Consider the following 18,704-nt stretch of genomic DNA (forward strand, 5'->3'; position numbering starts at 1 on the left):
GTTCGAGTCTATACTCAATTTGGATTTTCTGATATACGAGGCAAGATATGGTGCAAGAACTACGGGATGGTTGTGAGGGGGTGCTCAAGACGTATCACATATACTTGCACGAAGTGGCCCTGAACGTGCTGCTACTTTGACCAGGACAGACACGCCAACCCTGCGACGACCGACTTTTGGCTAACTCTACGATATTCGTTCCAGGCACCTCGCAAGTCGGCAGTAGGCTAGAAAATCGGAGGCCCAGGAGCCGTGATGGTAGTTCTATGGTCGTATCACACTCTAAACGTCGACTTGCGCCCCGTCTATCCTCCATCTCGATCCAGCATAGGGGAAACTGCTGACCAGTTCATCCTCGCTCAGGGAACCATGCAAGCCGGGGTACGAGTTTCCACTTGCATGTTCTCCGCACTTTTTATTCACTATCCCTGCCGGGAACAAACCCTCGTCAACGGTGGCCAAAGAACTGCCTGGGGAGGCAGGTCACTCTACCGAGGCCGGCTTGACAACTTTCAGGAGGCCCTCCCGGAGCCATGGAACAGGGGGCTGGTCAGGGACTAGGGACTACGAGAACGTCGATAACGGTTACGGAGGGCCCTGCTGGTAGCGAAGGACCAGAATTTAGGTACATTCTACCCCTATATCTATCATGTATTCCCTGCGGCCTCGTACGGAAGACTTCTTTACTCTGTTCAACTCCGCGCTCTTACATTATTCATCAGGGTGTTCAGCGCTCCGACGCTCTCAGATAGGCAACCCGGAAGTACGACCACGAGCAGATTGAAGGTGACCATCTCTCCCAGGGGTGCTGTGCAGTTGCAATTTCAGGAGGCAGCATAGAACCTGGCTAGTAGGCAGTGGCACGTCTCTCGAGCACGTCGAGAACGATTCTAGCATGGCCCCCGAGGCTGGTCATTTCGCCTGCTGCGAGCAGCTCGGTGCGAACAAGTAGACAGGAACATTGCGATGTCGGTGACATAACAGTGCTATTCTGCCGTACATAGATTGGAGGGCCCGGGGTTCTTTTCCAGTTGAGTAAACCTCGTGAGCGTGAAACGAGGGGCTCTTGCACCTGTTTGTCAAGGAATCCGTCCCGCCGAGGAGGCCGGCCCTTCCAGGCCAGATTGCGTGCCAAAGGGCTCCATCCCCTGTTCGCGGCCTCGCCAGATGCAGTCGTTGCTCGGCCCGGGGGACCTCAACGGCGCAACGCTTGATCGAAACATGCCTGGTGCCCTTGATGATCGAGCGTCGACAAGCAGAAACCGGGTACAGAGCATTGCCCCTTTCCATTAGAGCAGCAGCTCTGGCACCGGCGCACAACAGGACGGCGATGTGAGGACCCAACGGCTGGAAACACGAGGCTTCCCGTGTGTCGGCAGCATTTCGAGATTCCGAACGATGCCATGCTCGCATCATCGATTCTCAGTGCTGCGAATTGACGTCGCTGGCTGGGGCATTCCTGGCCATTGGTGGTGCGGCCGAGATCGAGCACTCGCTTCCAGATGACTCATCCGTGACCAGGCAGCCATCCTCCCATCACGAACAGCCTCACAGTACCTTATCTTGCTTGTCGCACCATTTTCATCACAACGCCATAACCACCAGATCCAAACATGGCAGAACCATGGCCTGCAGAGCACGCGCCGAGCCCAGCACCGGCCATGCGCATCGCGTACCCCGCCGGCCTGGACCCCTTCAACCGCTCCGTGTCCGCCTACCTCGAGGAGCACTACCCGCCCAACTCACACGACGGCCTCGCCACGTGCGCCATGGTGTTCGACGCCGAGAACCGCATCCTGCTGCTCCGGCGCGCCGCGCACGACAGCATGCCCGGCCTCTGGGAACCGCCGGGCGGCGCAGCCGACGAGCCGGACGGCAGCCTGCTCGTGAGCTGCGCGCGCGAGCTCTGGGAGGAAGCCGGACTCCTGGCGACGGAGATGATCCGCATCGCGAGCGAGGGCGACGGCATAGCGCCGGGCAATGTGTTTGGCAACCGCACGGGCGAGCGGGTCTACAGAAAGTTTGCGTTCGAGGTCGGCGTGTCGGGATCGCTCGCCGTCCAGCTCGACGCCCACGAGCACGATGCCTATGTGTGGGCGACGGAGGAGGAGATCAGGTCGGGACGGGTCACGGGTGTGGAGGGTGATCTACAGCTCACGTTCGGCGCGACGCGCGAGCTCATCTACGATAGCTTTCGGCGGAGGAGGGAAGAGCCTGCGGAAACGCCGTCGCTGGTAGTGGAGAGGGATGCTGCCGTTCTGTGAGCATATTTACGTCATGACCATAGGGATTTGGTATTGGGCTGAGCCCCATGGGCTCTTTGTCATGGCGATGCGTTGTTCGAAAGGCCATGATATCAGAATGGGCAGAGAAAACTGTCAATGCCCCTCACCCCTACACAGACAGATGACAATTGTTCCATCAGACTTTGCCACATGGCCTTGCAGTACGAGTCTGGGAGATGCCAGCACCATAGATCTAGTCCACCGTCAGCATCAAGGGCCGAACCCGGCAAGGCCACCCCGGCTGCACCGGCCAGCTGTTCAGCTCGCACATCCTACACAACAGAAATTGCTGCCCAGGACGACAGCAGCCGCACAAGTTGTGATGTCACTGAGGCCGCTCTCGACTGTGCAGTAGCTGCCGCTGCTCTGTGTCACATTGATACCAAAGTCTAGACGACATCGCATGGCTTGAACCCAGGGGCGCTGGCGTGCCCCGGCTGTGCGGCAAGGGGCGCTCTGTCCGGATAGGGCCGTTGAGCCCGGCGCAGAATCCTTTGAGCTAAGGTAGTACGCCAGACGATTGCCGACGACGGCGGCCGTCATTGACCACGGGTGAGCTTCTTTTGCATTCGTCACGGGAGCGGCATCGGAGCTTTTTTGGCCGATCCAGCAAGGGTCTACGCTTGACGCCGAAAAGGGCACACTGGGGTTTTTTTTTTCTTCAGTGGTCTGTCGTCCTAACCATCTGCCGGTATCATCGGTGTTACTCCCATTGGCCTCGTGCCAAGAGACCTGCGTCGTGATCGGCCGTTGATCGGGAGATGGACAGGATCCTGGGCCGACTACATGATGTGACGATGATCGTAAACATCTCGGAGATGCCGTCGTCGTGATGAGCTTGCCACCCCTTCCCTCCATGCAGTGGGCTTGCGTTTCATCTCTTCCAAGATGATGGCAAAATGGCCAATGCGTCCTTGGTTGCCACGCAAAGATTGCAAGTGCCCAAATGGCATGAATTGGAAATCTGGGCAATATGGTGGAGCGCTAGGACGTATTGGGGCCATGACATCACGATCGATGAGTTTCCGATCCCCCGCTTGGACCAGTATGCACTCGTGGGCCTGGGACGCAGTGCGCGCGTACTTGGCCTGGCCGCATCCTCGCCATGGTCGCAAGAGCGCAAGGTGCAGACACGCGTCGTCTCTTCCTGGGCGCATGTTTCAACGAGAAAGCAACAAGGGGAGCAGCAGGTGCCCTGAACAGGACCAAAAAGGGGGATACACCAAGAGGACGTATGCGCGTATGCAAGTTGACTGGGCAATGGGGCCCATGTTGTAGCGGGTGGCGGACGTGCTATTGATGGTAGTGGCATGCAGGCGTCTCGTTGAAACAGGTTGGTCCGCGGCAGTCGGCGAGCTGTCTGGGAAAAGTGTGGTACAGAGACAGGGGGTCACCTGGCCTTGTCAGCATCACCATCCTGCAGATGCTCTGCTGCGCGTGTGGAAAGTGTCGTCTCCTGCTTTCTTGCAGGTTGGGTCACGAGAGTCGGGCGACCTGCAACTTCCAGGGTCGTTGGGGTCGTCGCGTCTCTGCTGCAGGCTGGACAGGGTTAGGCCAGGTCTCGCACATGCCAAAATCCAGGGCGACCCTAGGGGACTCGATGAGAGGTGCGCAGTACAATAAAGTCCCCTGCTCGGCTTGGCCCACATGGATTGCGACCAAGGTGGGTGAGAGAGCTTGTTTGGCATCGTGGTGACTGTTCCGACTCATGCTTGTGGGTTCTTCGCGCCCGGCCCGGCCGGGTCATCCTGGCGAGGCTGAGTCTGAATTGGGATGACAGAGAAGAAGGGACTCTTGTGATAAGCGGCGGGGAAGGGGGGTTCCCATGTCTGTCGTGCGTGAGCGGTCAACCAGGCTGTCGGTTGGTCGGTTGAGGCGGAGGAAGTCTTCGGATGCCTGCAAACGGCGCCAGAGTTCGTTAGCGAATGCTGGTGCCCAACGCAATCGAGATGTGCGGATCTGACAAGTCGATATGGGCTTGACTAACCGTGTGACCGCCTCGCCCGCCAAGCTGGCAGCATATCTTCTTGTCAAAACCGTGTCCCTGGGCAGCTCGATGGAAGGAAGACTTTGACGCCAAACAAGAAAGGGAAAACAAGAAATGCTCCACTGGCGACCCGGCTCGCCGTGTGCCGTGACGATCATCAGGCGCAGGGCCTGGGCCTGGACTTTTTTCTCCATCCAATGCGCTGTGCCGCGCTTGGGGGCCTTGGAGGGTGGTGCCTTGGAGGGGTGTTTGGGTGTGCATGCGGCATTGCCAGGCCGCAGCCTGTCTCTCTCTCTCTCTCTCTCTCGCTCATTGAAATACCGGTATTTCTCCTGGTGAGCGTGCATGGAGTGTGGTCACTCGACATGAGTCGCGCGGCAGGCAGGTGTTTGGGCTGGAGCTAGTTTTGCGTTCGGCTGCTGATGGGCTTTTGCGAATCGGGCAAGGCTGGAGGAGGCGTCATTCGGTCGAGGACATGTCTTGTTTGACTATCCATGGCATCTTCGACTCAATTTGCTTGCCTCGCTGGTGTTAGGGTCGTATAGAGGTTCCCGTTGAAGTCGGGAGGAGACAAGAGGATAAAGCCTGCGAGGCCAACGTCTTGGAGGCTTGGAGTGTCGTGCATTGCCAGCACTTTACAGAACCTGTGCCTCTGGCGCCAAGGGCCACGAATGCATCCCCACCTGATCCCCGCCGCCGCTGCCAGCATCCCCCACCGCTACGCTCCGTAGACAGGGCTTCGTCCACTGACGGAAGGCCATAGCGCTTACTTAACCTGGCGCTAGCGAGGGGGGGGCCACTCTGGGCTGCTGCGTCCCAACGTCATAGTGCCTACTTGGGCCGATCATCAATCATCAAACAACCCAGATCTCTCCATCCCAAACCGGGGGGGTCTCCTACTCGGGGCCGCTGTACTTTGTTTGGCATCTTGCTCTTGTCCCATTTCCACTTGGCCTGTCTGCCCGTCTCCAGTCTGTCTGCCAGTGAGAGAGAGCGTGAGTGAATGGATGAATGAATGGGGGTAGCATTGAACAAAATACCATTACACCCGTCATCGTTCTTTTCTCCGCCCGCCTTGCCATTGCACAACACAACACAACACAACACAACACAACACAACCCACCTTCCCTCGATCCATCTTCCTGGCCAATTTTCCTCCTTCCCTCGACGTCGTCGACGATCGGAAATTGCCATCCCTTTCACACGACAGTACATCTGTACAATTTGGGACGCAAGCACTCACTTTCTGCACGCACCTCGAGGTAAGGCAAAGTACCTTAACTGAGAGCAGGCGCCGCCGCCGCCGCCGCTCACGCTCAAACTGCCCACACGCCCCCTCCCCCCACACTCTGGCCACCCTCCCCCCCCCCATCCTCTGCCACTGCTCTCTCTCTCTTTCAGTCTGCACATCGTCACCTAGTCGAGTAATCGAGTCGCATGCTCATCTTGTTCACCGCGACTTCTCGCTGGTGACCCTGCGCCCTGAGACACCAAAGCCAAAATACCCATCCGCCTTGACCTTATGCCTGTTATTTCGTCGACGCAGCCAGCCTGACACCACCATAGTTGCCATCACGAGTCGCGTTCCGTGCAACATCCGACCATTCCGCCCATCAAAGACGACCGTCATCTGGACCAAAAGTCGAAAGCCATTGTCCATCCCTCTGTTTCTCCTCCTCCTCCTCCTCCTCCTCCTCCTTCTGCATCTACATCGCCCATTCATCTCGGAGCAGCTCCCCCTCGTCGCCCTGCCATCCATCCATCCCCTTCCGAGGAATGTGATTCAGTTTCGGTACGTGCGCGCGCGCCTTTTCTCTCATTGATTCAGTCGCCCTCCTCGTACGCCTCACATGTTCCCTTTCCCAGGTTGAAACTATTCCCCCCCCCCCCTTCACCGCACCTCTCAGGGCTGCTTGGACCGAGTGGACCGTGGACCGTGGATCGTCAACCGTGAATCGTGGACTGCCTTGTCTCCTCAGGGTCCGTCCCATCATGTCAATCCGCTGCCACCGCCGCCTCGCCTCACCTTCGCACCCACCGCCCGCCATCGCGCCGGTCCAACGCCTGAGCGTCTGGGAGCCCAACACCGCACATCACGAACACCCCCAACCCTGTTCCTGGACCCAAACCTCATCAACCCCCTTCCCTGTCATCTCACCCCCCTCCCCCCCCCCTTTCCTCCCATTCCCCTTGGGATCTGGCGTCCCGCACACAGCAAATCCTCGAACCGGCTTTTGGGCCCCCTGGATCCTGTGGATACCGTCACTTCCCTACTGCCAGCGCATAACCCAACCTAATGCCAATCATTTGTTGTTGTCGCCCAATCCCCTTGTCTAGCCTCTATCGTTTCTCCATGATCCATGCTTCCCAGTGTGGGCAAAAAGTCTGGGGACGCTGCCCACTACTTGAACTACCTGCCGCCTTCTCGTGTCATTCTTGCTTGGCTTCTCGATCGACACTTTTGCTTTGCTCTTCTTGAGTGACGACGAGACGGCAACGACGTCGATCACGCAAGCACATTCATCTCTATATGCTCGTCACTGTGCCCTCGCATTTCTCCTCGAGCCTTCCTCCATTCTAACCCACCGCCATGATAGACACACGACGAGCACGCCGACCCGATAACTGGATCAGCGCATCAACCTCTGGCAGTGTCTTTTACTGTCCGAGCTACCTCGCCCCCGCCGCCACTTCACAGACTGTGCTGCCCAACCCGCCGATCCGCCCCCGGCAGCACCGTACCCGTGCCATCCACATCGTCTCCTATCCGCCAGGCTTCGTCCCCGCCGAGTTGAGGCCGAAACCTGAGCCGTCAGCCAGGAAGAAGAGGAAAATCGCCGAGGACAAACGACGACTGGAGGAGGCCAAGAGGAAACTCGAGGAGAAGAGGCAGCAGAAAGAGGCCAAGGAGGCTGCCAGAGAAGCGGCCAGAGAAGCTGCGAGGGACGCCGCCAAGCAGAAGCGCGCATCGAAGCGGGATTCTCTCACCAAAGCCACCTTTGACAAGCTCCTCGCTCCTTTCACCTTTGTGACCGCCTCTTCGCCAACGACCTCCGCGACCCCGTCTGCGGCACCGTCACGCCCCATCAGTCGTGCGCCTTCCACTGCCGGCAGCAGTTTTCTGAACCGCCTGTCGATCTACAGCCGGAACGAGGAGCCCCTGCAACTAGATCCTCCACCACCACCAGCAGAGCCCGTTGAGCCCGTTGAGCCCGAGCTCAGCAACACCGACATGGCCATGCGTACTGCCGCATTGGTCGAGGGCAGGCGCCCAGGCATCTCTCCATACAACCCTGCATCCAACAGGCATAGCGTATCTTCGGTCCGCTCTGCCAAGAACGCCGTTTCCTCCTTTGTCTCTGAAGTGCCCAAGCCCATCGCCTCTGGAAGTGGTGTTTCGTGCTCCATCCTCGTGGCAGAGCCCAACATCTTCCTCTCCGGTTTCGAGCACGATGGCCACCGCCAAGACAGCCAAGGCGGCACTGCTCTGCTTCGCGGCAAGCTGCAGTTGTCGGTCACGAAAAATGTCAAAATCAAGGGCATCAGCCTGAAGCTGCTGGGCAAGGCGCGCACCGAGTGGCCGGAAGGCATCCCGCCTATGAAGATCGACATGTTCGAGGAGGAGTCTCTGCGAACACAGGTGCTGACCTTCTTCAACGCCATGAACGATGGCTGGGAAACCGAGTATGGCAATCAGTGCACGTACCGAATGAAGAACAGCTCCAACAACTCCTCCAACACCAACCTCACCATCAACGGCCGCTCACCCAACAACTCCAACAACCCCACGCCACGCAACAGTCTGACCGCGAAAGAGATGAAGCGTCTTTCTCTCCAGTCCAATCAGTCGAGAAGCTTCGGCAAGGGTGACATCATGGGCGTCAACTCGGCCCAGGCCAAAGGGTACAAGGTCTTCTACCCTGGCACCTACGAATACAACTTTGAGCTGCCCATCGACCACCACCAGCTTGAGACGACGAAGCTCCAGTACGGTTCTGTCAAGTGGGAGCTGCATGCGACGGTTGAACGTGCGGGTGCCTTCAAGCCGAACCTCCACGGCCAGAAGGAGGTGTTTATCGTTCGGGTGCCTGACCAGCTCTCGCTCGAGATGACGGAGCCCATTTCCATCAGCAGGCAGTGGGAGGATCAGCTTCACTACGACATCATCATCTCTGGAAAGTCCTTCCCCATCGGCACCAAGATTCCCATCGCCTTCAAGTTGACCCCACTTGCCAAGGTTCAGGTGCACAAGCTGAAGGTCTTCTGCACCGAGTCGATCGAGTACTGGACCAATGATCGTCGCGTCACCCGCAAGGATCCTGGCCGTAAGATTCTGCTGTTTGAGAAGGCCGCCGGCAAGCCGCTCGACCCCAAGTACGCCTCATCCGACGTGCGCGTGCTGAGTGGCGGCGAGCTAAGCCCCCGCGAACGCCGCGAAGCTCGTCAGGCTGCCGCCATGCGCCGGTCCGTGGAAGCCTCGAGGCACAATGCCATGCCCCATCCCCTGCCTGAGCCGTCGGACAACCTGCTCGGCGACCTGGACCTGGGGCTGGAGAGCTACTGGGGCTCTACAGAGATTGAGATGAACGTGCAAGTTCCGACGTGCGAGCAGATGGCGAAGAGCAAAGAGCTGCGTCTCAACCCCGACTGCAGCTGGAAGAACGTCAATGTGTATCACTGGATCAAGGTAAGCCTGTTCCACTGTCATGTCACATCCAATGGCTAACAATGTTGTGTAGATCGTCATGCGCATTTCCCGCCTCGACCCTGAAGATCCTACTGGCACGCGCCGCCGACATTTCGAGATCAGCATCGACTCGCCATTCACAGTCCTCAACTGCAGGGCTACGCAGGCCAACACGTCGCTGCCCGAGTACACCGGTCTAGGTCTTGATCCTTCGCAGGGTAGGCAAACCTCGTGCGGGTGCCCCGACGCATCAGCCATCGAGGCGTCGCCCAACTCGTCGACCGGCACGTTGCCGTCGGCGGATGCTGGCCTCGACGCCATGCCAGCACCACCCCAGCCGGCTCATCTCACATCGGCACACACGCAGAGCCCGAATCCCACTGGAAACGGCAGGGACTCGCCCCCTACCTCTCAAAACCAGCCAATCGACGTATCGGACATGACGGCACGCCCTATCCACCTTCTGCGCGTGCCCTCATACAACCCGCCTGCGTTTGACGAGGACCAACCGCCTCCGGCCGCGGTGAACACTGTGGCCCAGACGCCGCCGCCGCAGTACGACGTCGTCGTCGGCACTCCCAGTGTCGATGGCTTGGCGGATTACTTTACACGACTGGCCGACTACGGTTATGACGGTCGGGACGATGACTCGGATTCGGCCGACGAAGGCCCCGAGAGTATTATGGAGCGTGGCGGACGTGTCAACGTGGCACATCCGCGCACGCCTGGCGCACCGCGTGCTCCTAGCAGAAGCATGGAGATCCAGCGTCCAAACTTGGACCTGGTGCTGCCGAGGGCCAGTGGGGCCTTGTAAGAGCGTTTTGGGATGAGCATTCTTCGTGCCCAGGAGCCGCGATGGACGTTTCTTTTGTCACTATGCCGCGGCGGCGGCACAGCTAACGCTTGGGTACGATTGGCGCACATTGAGTTGGTCATCCGGATGCATTGGAGCTCAGGGAACTGGCGTTTGGCCTGACTTGCCGGTGAACATGGGGGCGGAGCGCATTAGCCGTGTTACTACTATACATGTGAATATAACCAGCAAGCATATACTGCCATGTTCGGACCATGAACTAATTTTCGGCATGTCATCGCCTGGCGCATCATGATGCTGTGCCTTGCTCTGGAGAGTGAGCTGAGCAAGAATCAGGAAACGAGAGCCGGCGTGCCCCCGAACGACGCCAGGAAGCTGACAGGCGAGCTGACACAAGCGTTGCACAAGTTTCATGAAAGAACAAGCATACTGGTCGGAGAACTCTCAACACAAGGTGGGCCGGACCACCACGTAGGTGTTTGTCCATATTGGGGAACACGCGCCAGCATAGGTCCCAGCGTCCATGCACGGCGACAATTCTCGGTCACTGGCAAGGAGATTTGAGCAGCAAAGGGAGAGGTTCTCTCGCAAGCTAGATGCTCGATATACGTGCAGAGGCGGAAACGACCGTCGAAGCCACATGCACGAGTCGTGAGGGGAGGCGTCAACGGCATCCAAAGCACTCTTCTTGCTTCGCGGCAAACGAAGCATGGCATGTTTCGGGAAGAACAGAGGGCACGCCGAGAGACCTTGACGAGCGGTCGTGGCGGCATGCCTGGTAACCCTCACGCCCCCCCCCCCCTGTTCTTTGGCTCTCAGGATGCACCGGAGCCCGAAATGCGCAGCCTCCGTCGTGCTGCTGTGCGTTCAACTGCCGGGCTCCCCCTTTTTTGTTCTTTCTCTCTCTTGTCGAAACGCGCAGTGATCGACAATTGGTGTACCCTGGTCTGCTCCACGGGCATGCATCCCGGGCGCTCCGCTGCGTCGGGGACCGGCGGCATCTCACCGGGCCAGCTGGTGCCTTTCGGGTTTCACTTTTTCGGGCTTCGCGGCAAATCCTGGCCGTGGGTACGAGGGTTGGGTGTTGGGCTTCTTGCGGTTGCTGGCTTCTCGGCTTCGTGTTTTTTTGTTTTCGTGGCGATGCGGGTACAGACGGCATCGTCTTGCAGGCTGCGTCTACTAGGCACGCCAGGTTTGGAGGAATCGCGCTGAGTAGCAAGGAGTCAGGCTCGCCAAACATCAGGAGAGAAAGAAGAACGACGGGAAGAACTATCGGAGGCTTAGGCCATACATGCGCAATCAGTCGGATGGAGAAGCACAACAGGCAAAAACAGATGCGCAGACAAGCAAAAAGATTCCGAACCAGGGAATCGAACCCTGAGCCTGACGGTGAGAGCGTCAAATGTTAGCCATTACACCAGTTCGGACCTTGAGAATCGGCGAGATTGATCGTCTCATGTTGGCTTTACTGAGTTCGCCGAATATACTGTCCCGACTCGCGCGGCGCGCTGACCCATGTGTTTTGGAATCGAACACAATCGGTGGCTCGTGTGTCTTATGGAAAAGATATCTGACATTGATCCGAAAAGCTGCCATCCCATGCCGTGCAACTTCGCTTCGCATCCCACATGAGCAGCTGATGTTGGAACAAGTTCAGCCACGGCGCACTGACCGCGCCCCCTGCAGCGGCTCTAGCTGTCAAGGCTGTCAGAAGGCAAAATGGCAGAGGCACATGGGATGCCGTGGTCTGGACTTTCTCCTGGGCGATCCAGTGAGTGCAGAGGGTGATGGCGTGTAGAGGGACAGCTCGTGGACAAAAGAAGATGGAGGCACGGTTTTATCTGATGGCGCTCGTCCATCGCCCGTCGCACATCGTCAATTGACATGTCATAACTTTGACACGCGCGTCATCGATCTACATGGGACGGACACGGAATGGACGGGGGATCGCTGCTCGCCACGACCATCCAGCGGCCTCTGCCACGTGAAGAGGGTGACAATTGGGCCGCCATCACGACGATGTGGCTCCCGCTTTGGACCTCGAGGTTGCACTAGCATGTCTGGATCTCGACTGCGCGATCTTGGCGAGGCCCTCGAGACCCCTGCCGCGAGGCCATCCTGACACAAAGCCTGTTGCGGCCCCCCGCCACGCTCGGACGTTCGACCTCGACCCAAGTCGCGATGCTGCGGGATGTGGAGCGGCGTAGCGAGACGTGACGTCCGGGGACACCTTGACCTGTTCGCCTTGCTCCTCTCTAATATTCCCTTTCTTGTCTGGAAGGGGAAGCGGATCTCGAGGTTCCCTTGCCTCCAATGCGTGCTGGCTCGCGCGCGCTTTCGATGGGAGGAGGGGGCGTTACCAGGGCTTGTTTGACATGTTGCTTTCCCTCCTGTCCGAACGTGCATGCTACCCGGTTTCTCGTTCTGTGTTGGGCATGTTTAATGTGAGATGATCGAGGGCAGTCTGACGCAAGAGAACGCTTTCCCCCTTTGCGCCCGGCTGATGCCCTTTCTTTGCGACGAGCTGTTATAATGTATATGCTCTAAGATCCTCCTCCACACCCCGCGCTGCCCGCTGTCCGTTGTTTCCCATCCGATCAGTGACCACTGATCGTGCGTTGCGTCGTCTCGCTACCGGATTTCCTGTTGACGGGGACCGGGCTGACACAAGAGCAAAAGCCCAACACCAAGAAAACACAGGCTAGACGACGTCGACTCTGACTCTCTCTCACACACACACGCGCGCGCAACATGGCCGAAGACAACAGGCCGTTTGACTTTGACCAGCTGCCGGACGACGACTTGGGCCCGCGGCTCAATGCGACGGTGTGGTCGCTGACGGCCGTGTCGGGCCTGTTCCTGGGTCTGCGGCTGTACTGCAAGTTCACGCGCCGGCGCGGGCTCTGGTTGGACGACCACTTTCTGATCGCGGCTTGGGTGTGTTTTGTCTTTGTTGAACTGCTCGTATCGTGGCGGTCAAACGTGTCGCTGACGGCATGTGCCAGATCGCCCTCATCCTGCTGTCGTCGTTCACGACCGTCGCCGTCGGCTTCGACCTCGGCAAGCACAGCTGGAACATCGACCAGGCGACGTTCGCATGGCTCCTCCTGCACGGCAACCTCAGCGGGTCGTTCTCGATCCTCGCGGCGGCGTGGAGCAAGACGTCGTTCGCGCTGACGCTGCAGCGGCTGGCGTCGGAGCGGTGGATGCGCTGGCTCATATGGTTCCTCATCGTGTCGATGAACCTCGTGCTCGGCGGCGCCGTGCTCATCACCTGGGTCCAGTGCTCGCCCGTCGAGAAGACGTGGCGCACCGTCGCCGTCGAGGGCACCTGCTGGCCGCAGCACGTCCACCGCAACTACAACATCGTCTCGGCCGCCTACTCGGGCGCCATGGACGTGCTGCTCGCCCTGCTGCCGTGGCGCATGATCTGGGGGCTCGAGCTGACGCGCCGCGAGAAGCTCGGCGTGCTGATCGCCATGAGCATGGGTGTTTTGTACGTTCTCACCCTGCCCGCAACACTTTTTTTACTTTTTCGTATTCTGTTGCGAATTTTCGTGTGCTTCCGGCTGACGAGCCAGCGCCGGCATCGTGTCGTTTGTCAAGATCTCGACGCTCCACGCCATTGGCGACAGCGACATGATCGAGACGGTCGACCTCGTCATCTGGGGCGCCGCCGAGAGCGCCGTCACCATCATCGCCGCCTCGATCCCCGTGCTGCGCGCCATGTTTCAGGGCGCCAGGGCCGTCGACGAGCCGCGCATGGGCACGCGCGAGAAGGCGCTGCTGCGGCGCCTCAACCTGTTCTCGTCGCCTTCTACGGGTGGGGGCACGAACACGGGCACGCAGACGAAGGCAGACAAGGGCGTGACACGAGGCACCAAGGATAGTAACAAAGGTTACGTGGCGAGCACCACCAAGACAACAGCAGCAGCAGCAGCCGGCATCACGTCGCCGCGGGCCGTGTGGGGCGTGGGCCCGCGGGAGACGGCGCACTTTTTCGAGATGGAGCACTTTGCGCGGCGGGGCAGCAGCGGTGGCGGCGCGGGGGAGGGACGTGGCGACGACATGGAGCATCTGCGGCCGGTGAGGGGGGATCTAGAGCAGCAGTCGAGGGCCGGCAGTAGCCCGAGGGGGTGGGCCGGATCGCGCGACGAGGAGCGGGAAGAGGAGGAGGAGAGCGAGAGGCGGACCCGAGGGGATGGATCAAGGGCACACGCTCTGGAGGGCGCGTCGCGTGAGGTGCGAATCGTCATACGGGAGAATCCCATACGAGACAATAGGACTCTGTCGATGAGCTCGGGGGGGATGTGAGGGTGGTCGTTCTGATAGTAATGATACGAATAGTGGTTCACCCGCTGGCCAGCACTTCACGGAAAGATGTGCATGCCTTTGGTATCTGGTGATCTGTGTTGCCCAAGGCTTATCGAGACAAGTCAAAATACTTGACAGCAAGAAGTGACGGTCATGATAAGTGATCTTGGGTCCAGGTCCTGGGTCTTGGGTCCTTGGTCTTGGGTCCTGGGTCGTAGCGCTTTGAACTAGGTATCTGGAAACAAGAATAGGCCCGACAGCTCGGCCGAGGAGGGGGAGATGAGGGGATTCGCTCCAGTCTGAGTCAAAAAGGAAACGGCGACAAGTGCGTCGATTTTTGATGGAGCATCAAAGAGACCAAGACCGATCATTTCCGACGACGAGGCCTGATCAAGATGAAGCGCGACATCTTGGCAGGCCGGGAGAAGGCCTCGACCGTGTGGTGAACAGAGGAAAAGACTGTGACAAGCGGCTGTGTGTGCGTTGCGAGCTCGGAGCTCGGCCGTCGTCGAGGTGGGTTTCTCTAAAAAGAGTCAGAGGAGTCATGGTGGGAGCGGATCAACAGCGCCATGACTCTGGCGCGTGCAGTCTTCGCCCTGGTGTGACTGACAGCTCCAGCACGCGAGAGAAAGCATGGCCCACCGAATGGCTCTCGGTACATTCACTACATATCAGCGAGGCATAGTTCGGCGCTGATGTCCTGGCACACTGGGGTCTTCTCTCTTTTGGTGGGCCGTTTCCCTGTCGACTACTTAAGCTGGTGTTCAGCAGGGCGTCTGACCTGGCGCTGTAGCCTAAGGAGGGAGCGTAAGACCAAGATCTTGAGAGACTTGCACGAACCAAGACGATATACGGGAAGCATCGTTGCCATCAGCAGGATGTACATGGTAGTCAAGGGAGCATACAGTACAGTAGCAGTGCAACAGGAGTATAGTAGAGCAGCAGTACAGCAGCAGCCAAGGGCGCCTACACTACAGCGGGTACAGCCTCTCCCGAAAAATGCCGCTAACAGCAGGAATTGACGAGGCCGGCACGCGGGCCGCCGCAGACAGCGCGGCACTCTGGCCGATCCACACGCGATGGGCCTGCAGAGGAAGCAAGAAAAATGGTTCTCGTTACGTGCCGATGGGTCCCGCGTGCAGAGTTTTCCCTAACGGCAGGTTGAGACGAGCCAGCATCGACCAGGGGGAGACAGCCTCAGTTCGTTCGAGAAAATTTCTCTGCATGGTCAACGGCGCTCGACAGCTTCTCATTGGCACGGAGACAGACCGGAGATGGATCGGACGCTGACATAAGGCGGACAGTCCGAATTCTCGAGAGGAAATGTCCCCGTCTTTTGCCTCTTTTGTCTTGTTGTCGCTCCGAATCCTGAGTCTTGTGGATCCCGAGGCCGGTGAGCCCGGTGCTACCCGCGCCACCTACGCTGGCCGGCGTCTATGATACTCGACCCAAGCCGTAGAGACCTGATTATGGTCAGCTTTGAATCATCCTCTGGAAGTCCTTATTTTTTTCTGCTTCATGCAGCTCGAACCGCGCTCGCCCCGGCCGTGGGTCGCCTGTCCTCCGCCGGTGGGCCTCGATCGACTTGGCCCCGGCCTCTACCCATTGCCCATTGTTACTCATCGTACCATGTCCTGCTGTTCGATGTACATAATAGCTTCCTCCCTGCCTGCTCGCCTCCTCGTCCTCCTCCACGCTTGATCCCACATCATTCACACTTCATCATCGTCTAGCCAGTTGCTCAGTGCCTGTTCGCCTCCTCCTCCTCCTTCTCCTCCTCCTCCCCGCAATGGAAAAGACCCCCCACACCTCCGAGGCCATGGCCTTCCCCCCGCCGAGCCCCGGTGCCGAGCCCAAGACGGACCTGGAGACTGGTGATGCCGGCCTCCAGCGTACTCTGTCGAGTCGTCACCTTCAGTTCATCGCCATCGGTGGCACCATCGGCACCGGTCTCTTCCTCGGTACCGCCGATGCCCTGACCTCGGCCGGCCCCGTCGGCTCCCTGCTCGCCTTTGCCTTCATCGGCGCCGTCGTCTTCTCCGTCATGACGTCGCTCGGCGAGATGGCCACCTACATCCCCGTCGCCGGCTCCTTCACGGCCTACGCCTCGCGCTTCTGCGACCACTCGCTCGGCTTCGCCATGGGCTGGACCTACTGGTTCTCCTGGTCCGTCACCTTTGCGCTCGAGCTCTGCGCCGCCGGCCTCATCATCCAGTACTGGAACTCGTCGCTCAGCGTCGGCATCTTCATCGCCGTCTTCTGGGTCGTCTTCACCGCCATCAACTACATGCCCGTCCGCTGGTTCGGCGAGCTCGAGATGTGGTTCTCCTCCATCAAGGTCGTCACCATTGTCGGCTGGATCATCTTCGCCGTCTGCGTCAACGCCGGCGTCGGCGACGAGGGCTACATCGGCTTCAAGCACTGGAGCCAGCCGGGGCCCTTTGTCGAGTACATGGTCGACGGCGCCACCGGCAAGTTCGTCGGCTTCTGGTCCGTCCTCATCATCGCCGGCTTCTCCTTCCAGGGCTCCGAGCTCGTCGGCATCGGCGCCGGCGAGTGCCGCGACCCGGCCAAGAGCGTGCCGCGCGCCATCCGCGTCACCTTCTGGGGCATCTTCTGCCTCTTCATCGCCACCGTCTTCTTCCTCGGCCTGCTCGTGCCCTCGGACGACGAGCGCCTGCTGTCCGGCGGCAAGGACGCCAGCGCCTCGCCCCTCGTCATCGCCGCCCAGCGCGCCGGCGTCAAGGTCCTGCCCGACATCATCAACGCCGTCCTCCTGACCGCCGTCCTCTCGGCCGCCAACTCCAACGTCTACTCGGGCAGCCGCATCCTGCTGGCCCTCGCCTCCGAGGGCCACGCGCCCCAGTGGATCACGCGCACCAACCGCCACGGCACGCCGCACTACGCCGTCGCCGTCACCGCCGCCATGGGCTTCCTCGCCTTCCTCAACCTGTCGGCCGACGGCGGCGTCGTCTTCGGCTGGCTGCTCAACATTGTCGCCGTCGCCGGCTTCATCTCGTGGTCCTGCATCAGCGTCTGCCACCTGCGCTTCCAGGCCGCCCTGCGTCTCCAGGGCATCGACCGCGCCACCCTGCCCTACACTGCGCCGCTGCAGCCCTACCTCTCGTGGTTCGGCCTCTTCTTCATCGTCCTCATCCTGCTGACCAACGGCTTCACCGTCTTCATCGACTGGAGCACGAGCGACTTCTTCGCCGCCTACATCTCGCTGCTCCTCTTCCTCGTCCTGTTCGTCGTCCACAAGGCCATCTTCCGCGGACGCCCTATCAAGCTGTCCGAGGTCGACCTCGTCAAGGGACGCTATGACCTGTAAGAGAATTTTCTCCGGGTTTTTTTGTTTTCGGTTCTTATCTTCGGTTCTCGACCACAGACAGTTCGTCTGCTGGCACTATAATGACTGGCATTTGATTTTTGAGCGACGGGTAGTCAAAATGGTGTACGATTGCATAGATGGCGGGATATAGACAAAATGATACCCTTTACCTAATGCCCGTTTGATAACGTCTACATGGTGCCATGAGACTGTGACAGGCAGTCAGTCAGACATGACAAGACGAAATGAGGAGACGAAATGACAAGAAGCCGCCAAGTCCAAATCACCAAAGTCATGTAGAAGCCAACACTCCTGAACGGCCAAACGACCCAACGACCACATCCATCCATACGAGCCAAGCGCACGCTCACAACACCAGGCTGAACACCCCAATCGCCCCCGCCACCAGCACGGGCACCCCCCGGCCCAGGTTGTACACCCCCCACTGGTCGACGAGCCACTTGGCGCTCGCCTCCTGCGCGGCGCTCACCTCCTGCGTGGCCCTCGCGGCGTTGGCCTCGTCAGCGAGCCGCGCAATCTCGGCGTCGAGCCGCCGGCGCATCAGCAGCCGCGTCCACGGCAGCACGGACAGGCATAGCGCCGCCGCCGCCGCGAGGGCGCGCGAGCCCGTCCTGTGCGCGAGCAGCGCGTAGCTCGCGCCGCACGCGAGCGTCGACAGCGGCAGCGGCGCCTCTGTGCGCGCGTGCGCCCTCTGCCAGGCGCGCAGCATGAGCGGTGTCGGCAGCTCGAGGAGCCGCGGTGTCAGGATGAGCGAGAGCGAGAGGTTGAGGGCTGCTGCTGTCGTCGACGCGAGGGCCGTCGTCGCGAGGAGCGCCGTCTGCGACTCTTTGGAGAGGTGGAACGACATGGTGCTGTGATTGTTTTGCTTGACGTTGTGATGATTCGGGAGGTTGAGAAGAGTGAGTGATGTGATGCTTGGTGATGGAATGGCTGACTCATGTTGGTAGTTGCACGTGATGAGCAGCCGTCTGGTCCGATGTCACCTCTCAATGAGATGCGATGCTGTCTCAGGAAGCCTCATTTTTATCTTCACTATCTCATTTCTGGCGATCTTTTATCCAGAATTGAAAAATGCCCCTGGAGGTTCAATCACCTAGTCGGATATCCCCAATCTCAGTAGCTAACCCAGCCAACTTCAAGCACTGCGAATAGCTATGCGAACTTGGTAGGGCAACTCAGTGATACAGCAGAATGACAACGGTAGCATCTGCCTCGGCCAGGGCGTTGCTTCTGGCACAAGCCAGGCCTGGAAGGAAACTCTAGC

General features: G+C 59.4%; 5 protein-coding genes and 1 non-coding gene across 6 annotated transcripts; 4 read left to right on the forward strand and 2 right to left on the reverse strand.

Moving 5' to 3' along the window:
- Nucleotides 1–1,613: 1,613 nt before the first annotated feature.
- D7B24_001818 (uncharacterized protein) lies at nt 1,614–2,264 on the forward strand (the record flags this gene model as incomplete). Its single annotated transcript, XM_028636038.1, has 1 exon — nt 1,614–2,264. The coding sequence occupies one exon, from the start codon at nt 1,614–1,616 to the stop codon at nt 2,262–2,264; it is 651 nt and encodes a 216-aa protein (XP_028497800.1).
- A 4,599-nt stretch (nt 2,265–6,863) lies between these two features.
- Nucleotides 6,864–9,774, forward strand: D7B24_001819 (uncharacterized protein; the record flags this gene model as incomplete). Its single annotated transcript, XM_028636039.1, has 2 exons — nt 6,864–8,960; nt 9,013–9,774. 2 exons carry the CDS (start codon nt 6,864–6,866, stop codon nt 9,772–9,774), a joined length of 2,859 nt encoding a protein of 952 aa, XP_028497801.1.
- A 1,355-nt stretch (nt 9,775–11,129) lies between these two features.
- On the reverse strand, nt 11,130–11,201 carry D7B24_001820. Its single transcript has one exon. It is a non-coding gene; the product is annotated as a tRNA-Glu (tRNA).
- A 1,324-nt stretch (nt 11,202–12,525) lies between these two features.
- D7B24_001821 (uncharacterized protein) lies at nt 12,526–14,088 on the forward strand (the record flags this gene model as incomplete). The annotated part of the gene is made up of 3 exons (XM_028636040.1): nt 12,526–12,711; nt 12,780–13,270; nt 13,356–14,088. 3 exons carry the CDS (start codon nt 12,526–12,528, stop codon nt 14,086–14,088), a joined length of 1,410 nt encoding a protein of 469 aa, XP_028497802.1.
- Nucleotides 14,089–15,877: 1,789 nt separating this feature from the next.
- D7B24_001822 (uncharacterized protein) lies at nt 15,878–17,419 on the forward strand (the record flags this gene model as incomplete). The annotated part of the gene is made up of 1 exon (XM_028636041.1): nt 15,878–17,419. The coding sequence occupies one exon, from the start codon at nt 15,878–15,880 to the stop codon at nt 17,417–17,419; it is 1,542 nt and encodes a 513-aa protein (XP_028497803.1).
- A 367-nt stretch (nt 17,420–17,786) lies between these two features.
- D7B24_001823 (uncharacterized protein) lies at nt 17,787–18,287 on the reverse strand (the record flags this gene model as incomplete). The annotated part of the gene is made up of 1 exon (XM_028636042.1): nt 17,787–18,287. One exon carries the CDS (start codon nt 18,285–18,287, stop codon nt 17,787–17,789), a length of 501 nt encoding a protein of 166 aa, XP_028497804.1.
- Between the last annotated feature and the right edge of the window lie 417 nt (nt 18,288–18,704).

Source organism: Verticillium nonalfalfae (assembly GCF_003724135.2).
Source record: "Verticillium nonalfalfae strain VnAa140/NRRL 66861 chromosome Unknown scaffold_14, whole genome shotgun sequence".
Classification (NCBI taxonomy): Eukaryota; Fungi; Ascomycota; class Sordariomycetes; order Glomerellales; family Plectosphaerellaceae; genus Verticillium; species Verticillium nonalfalfae.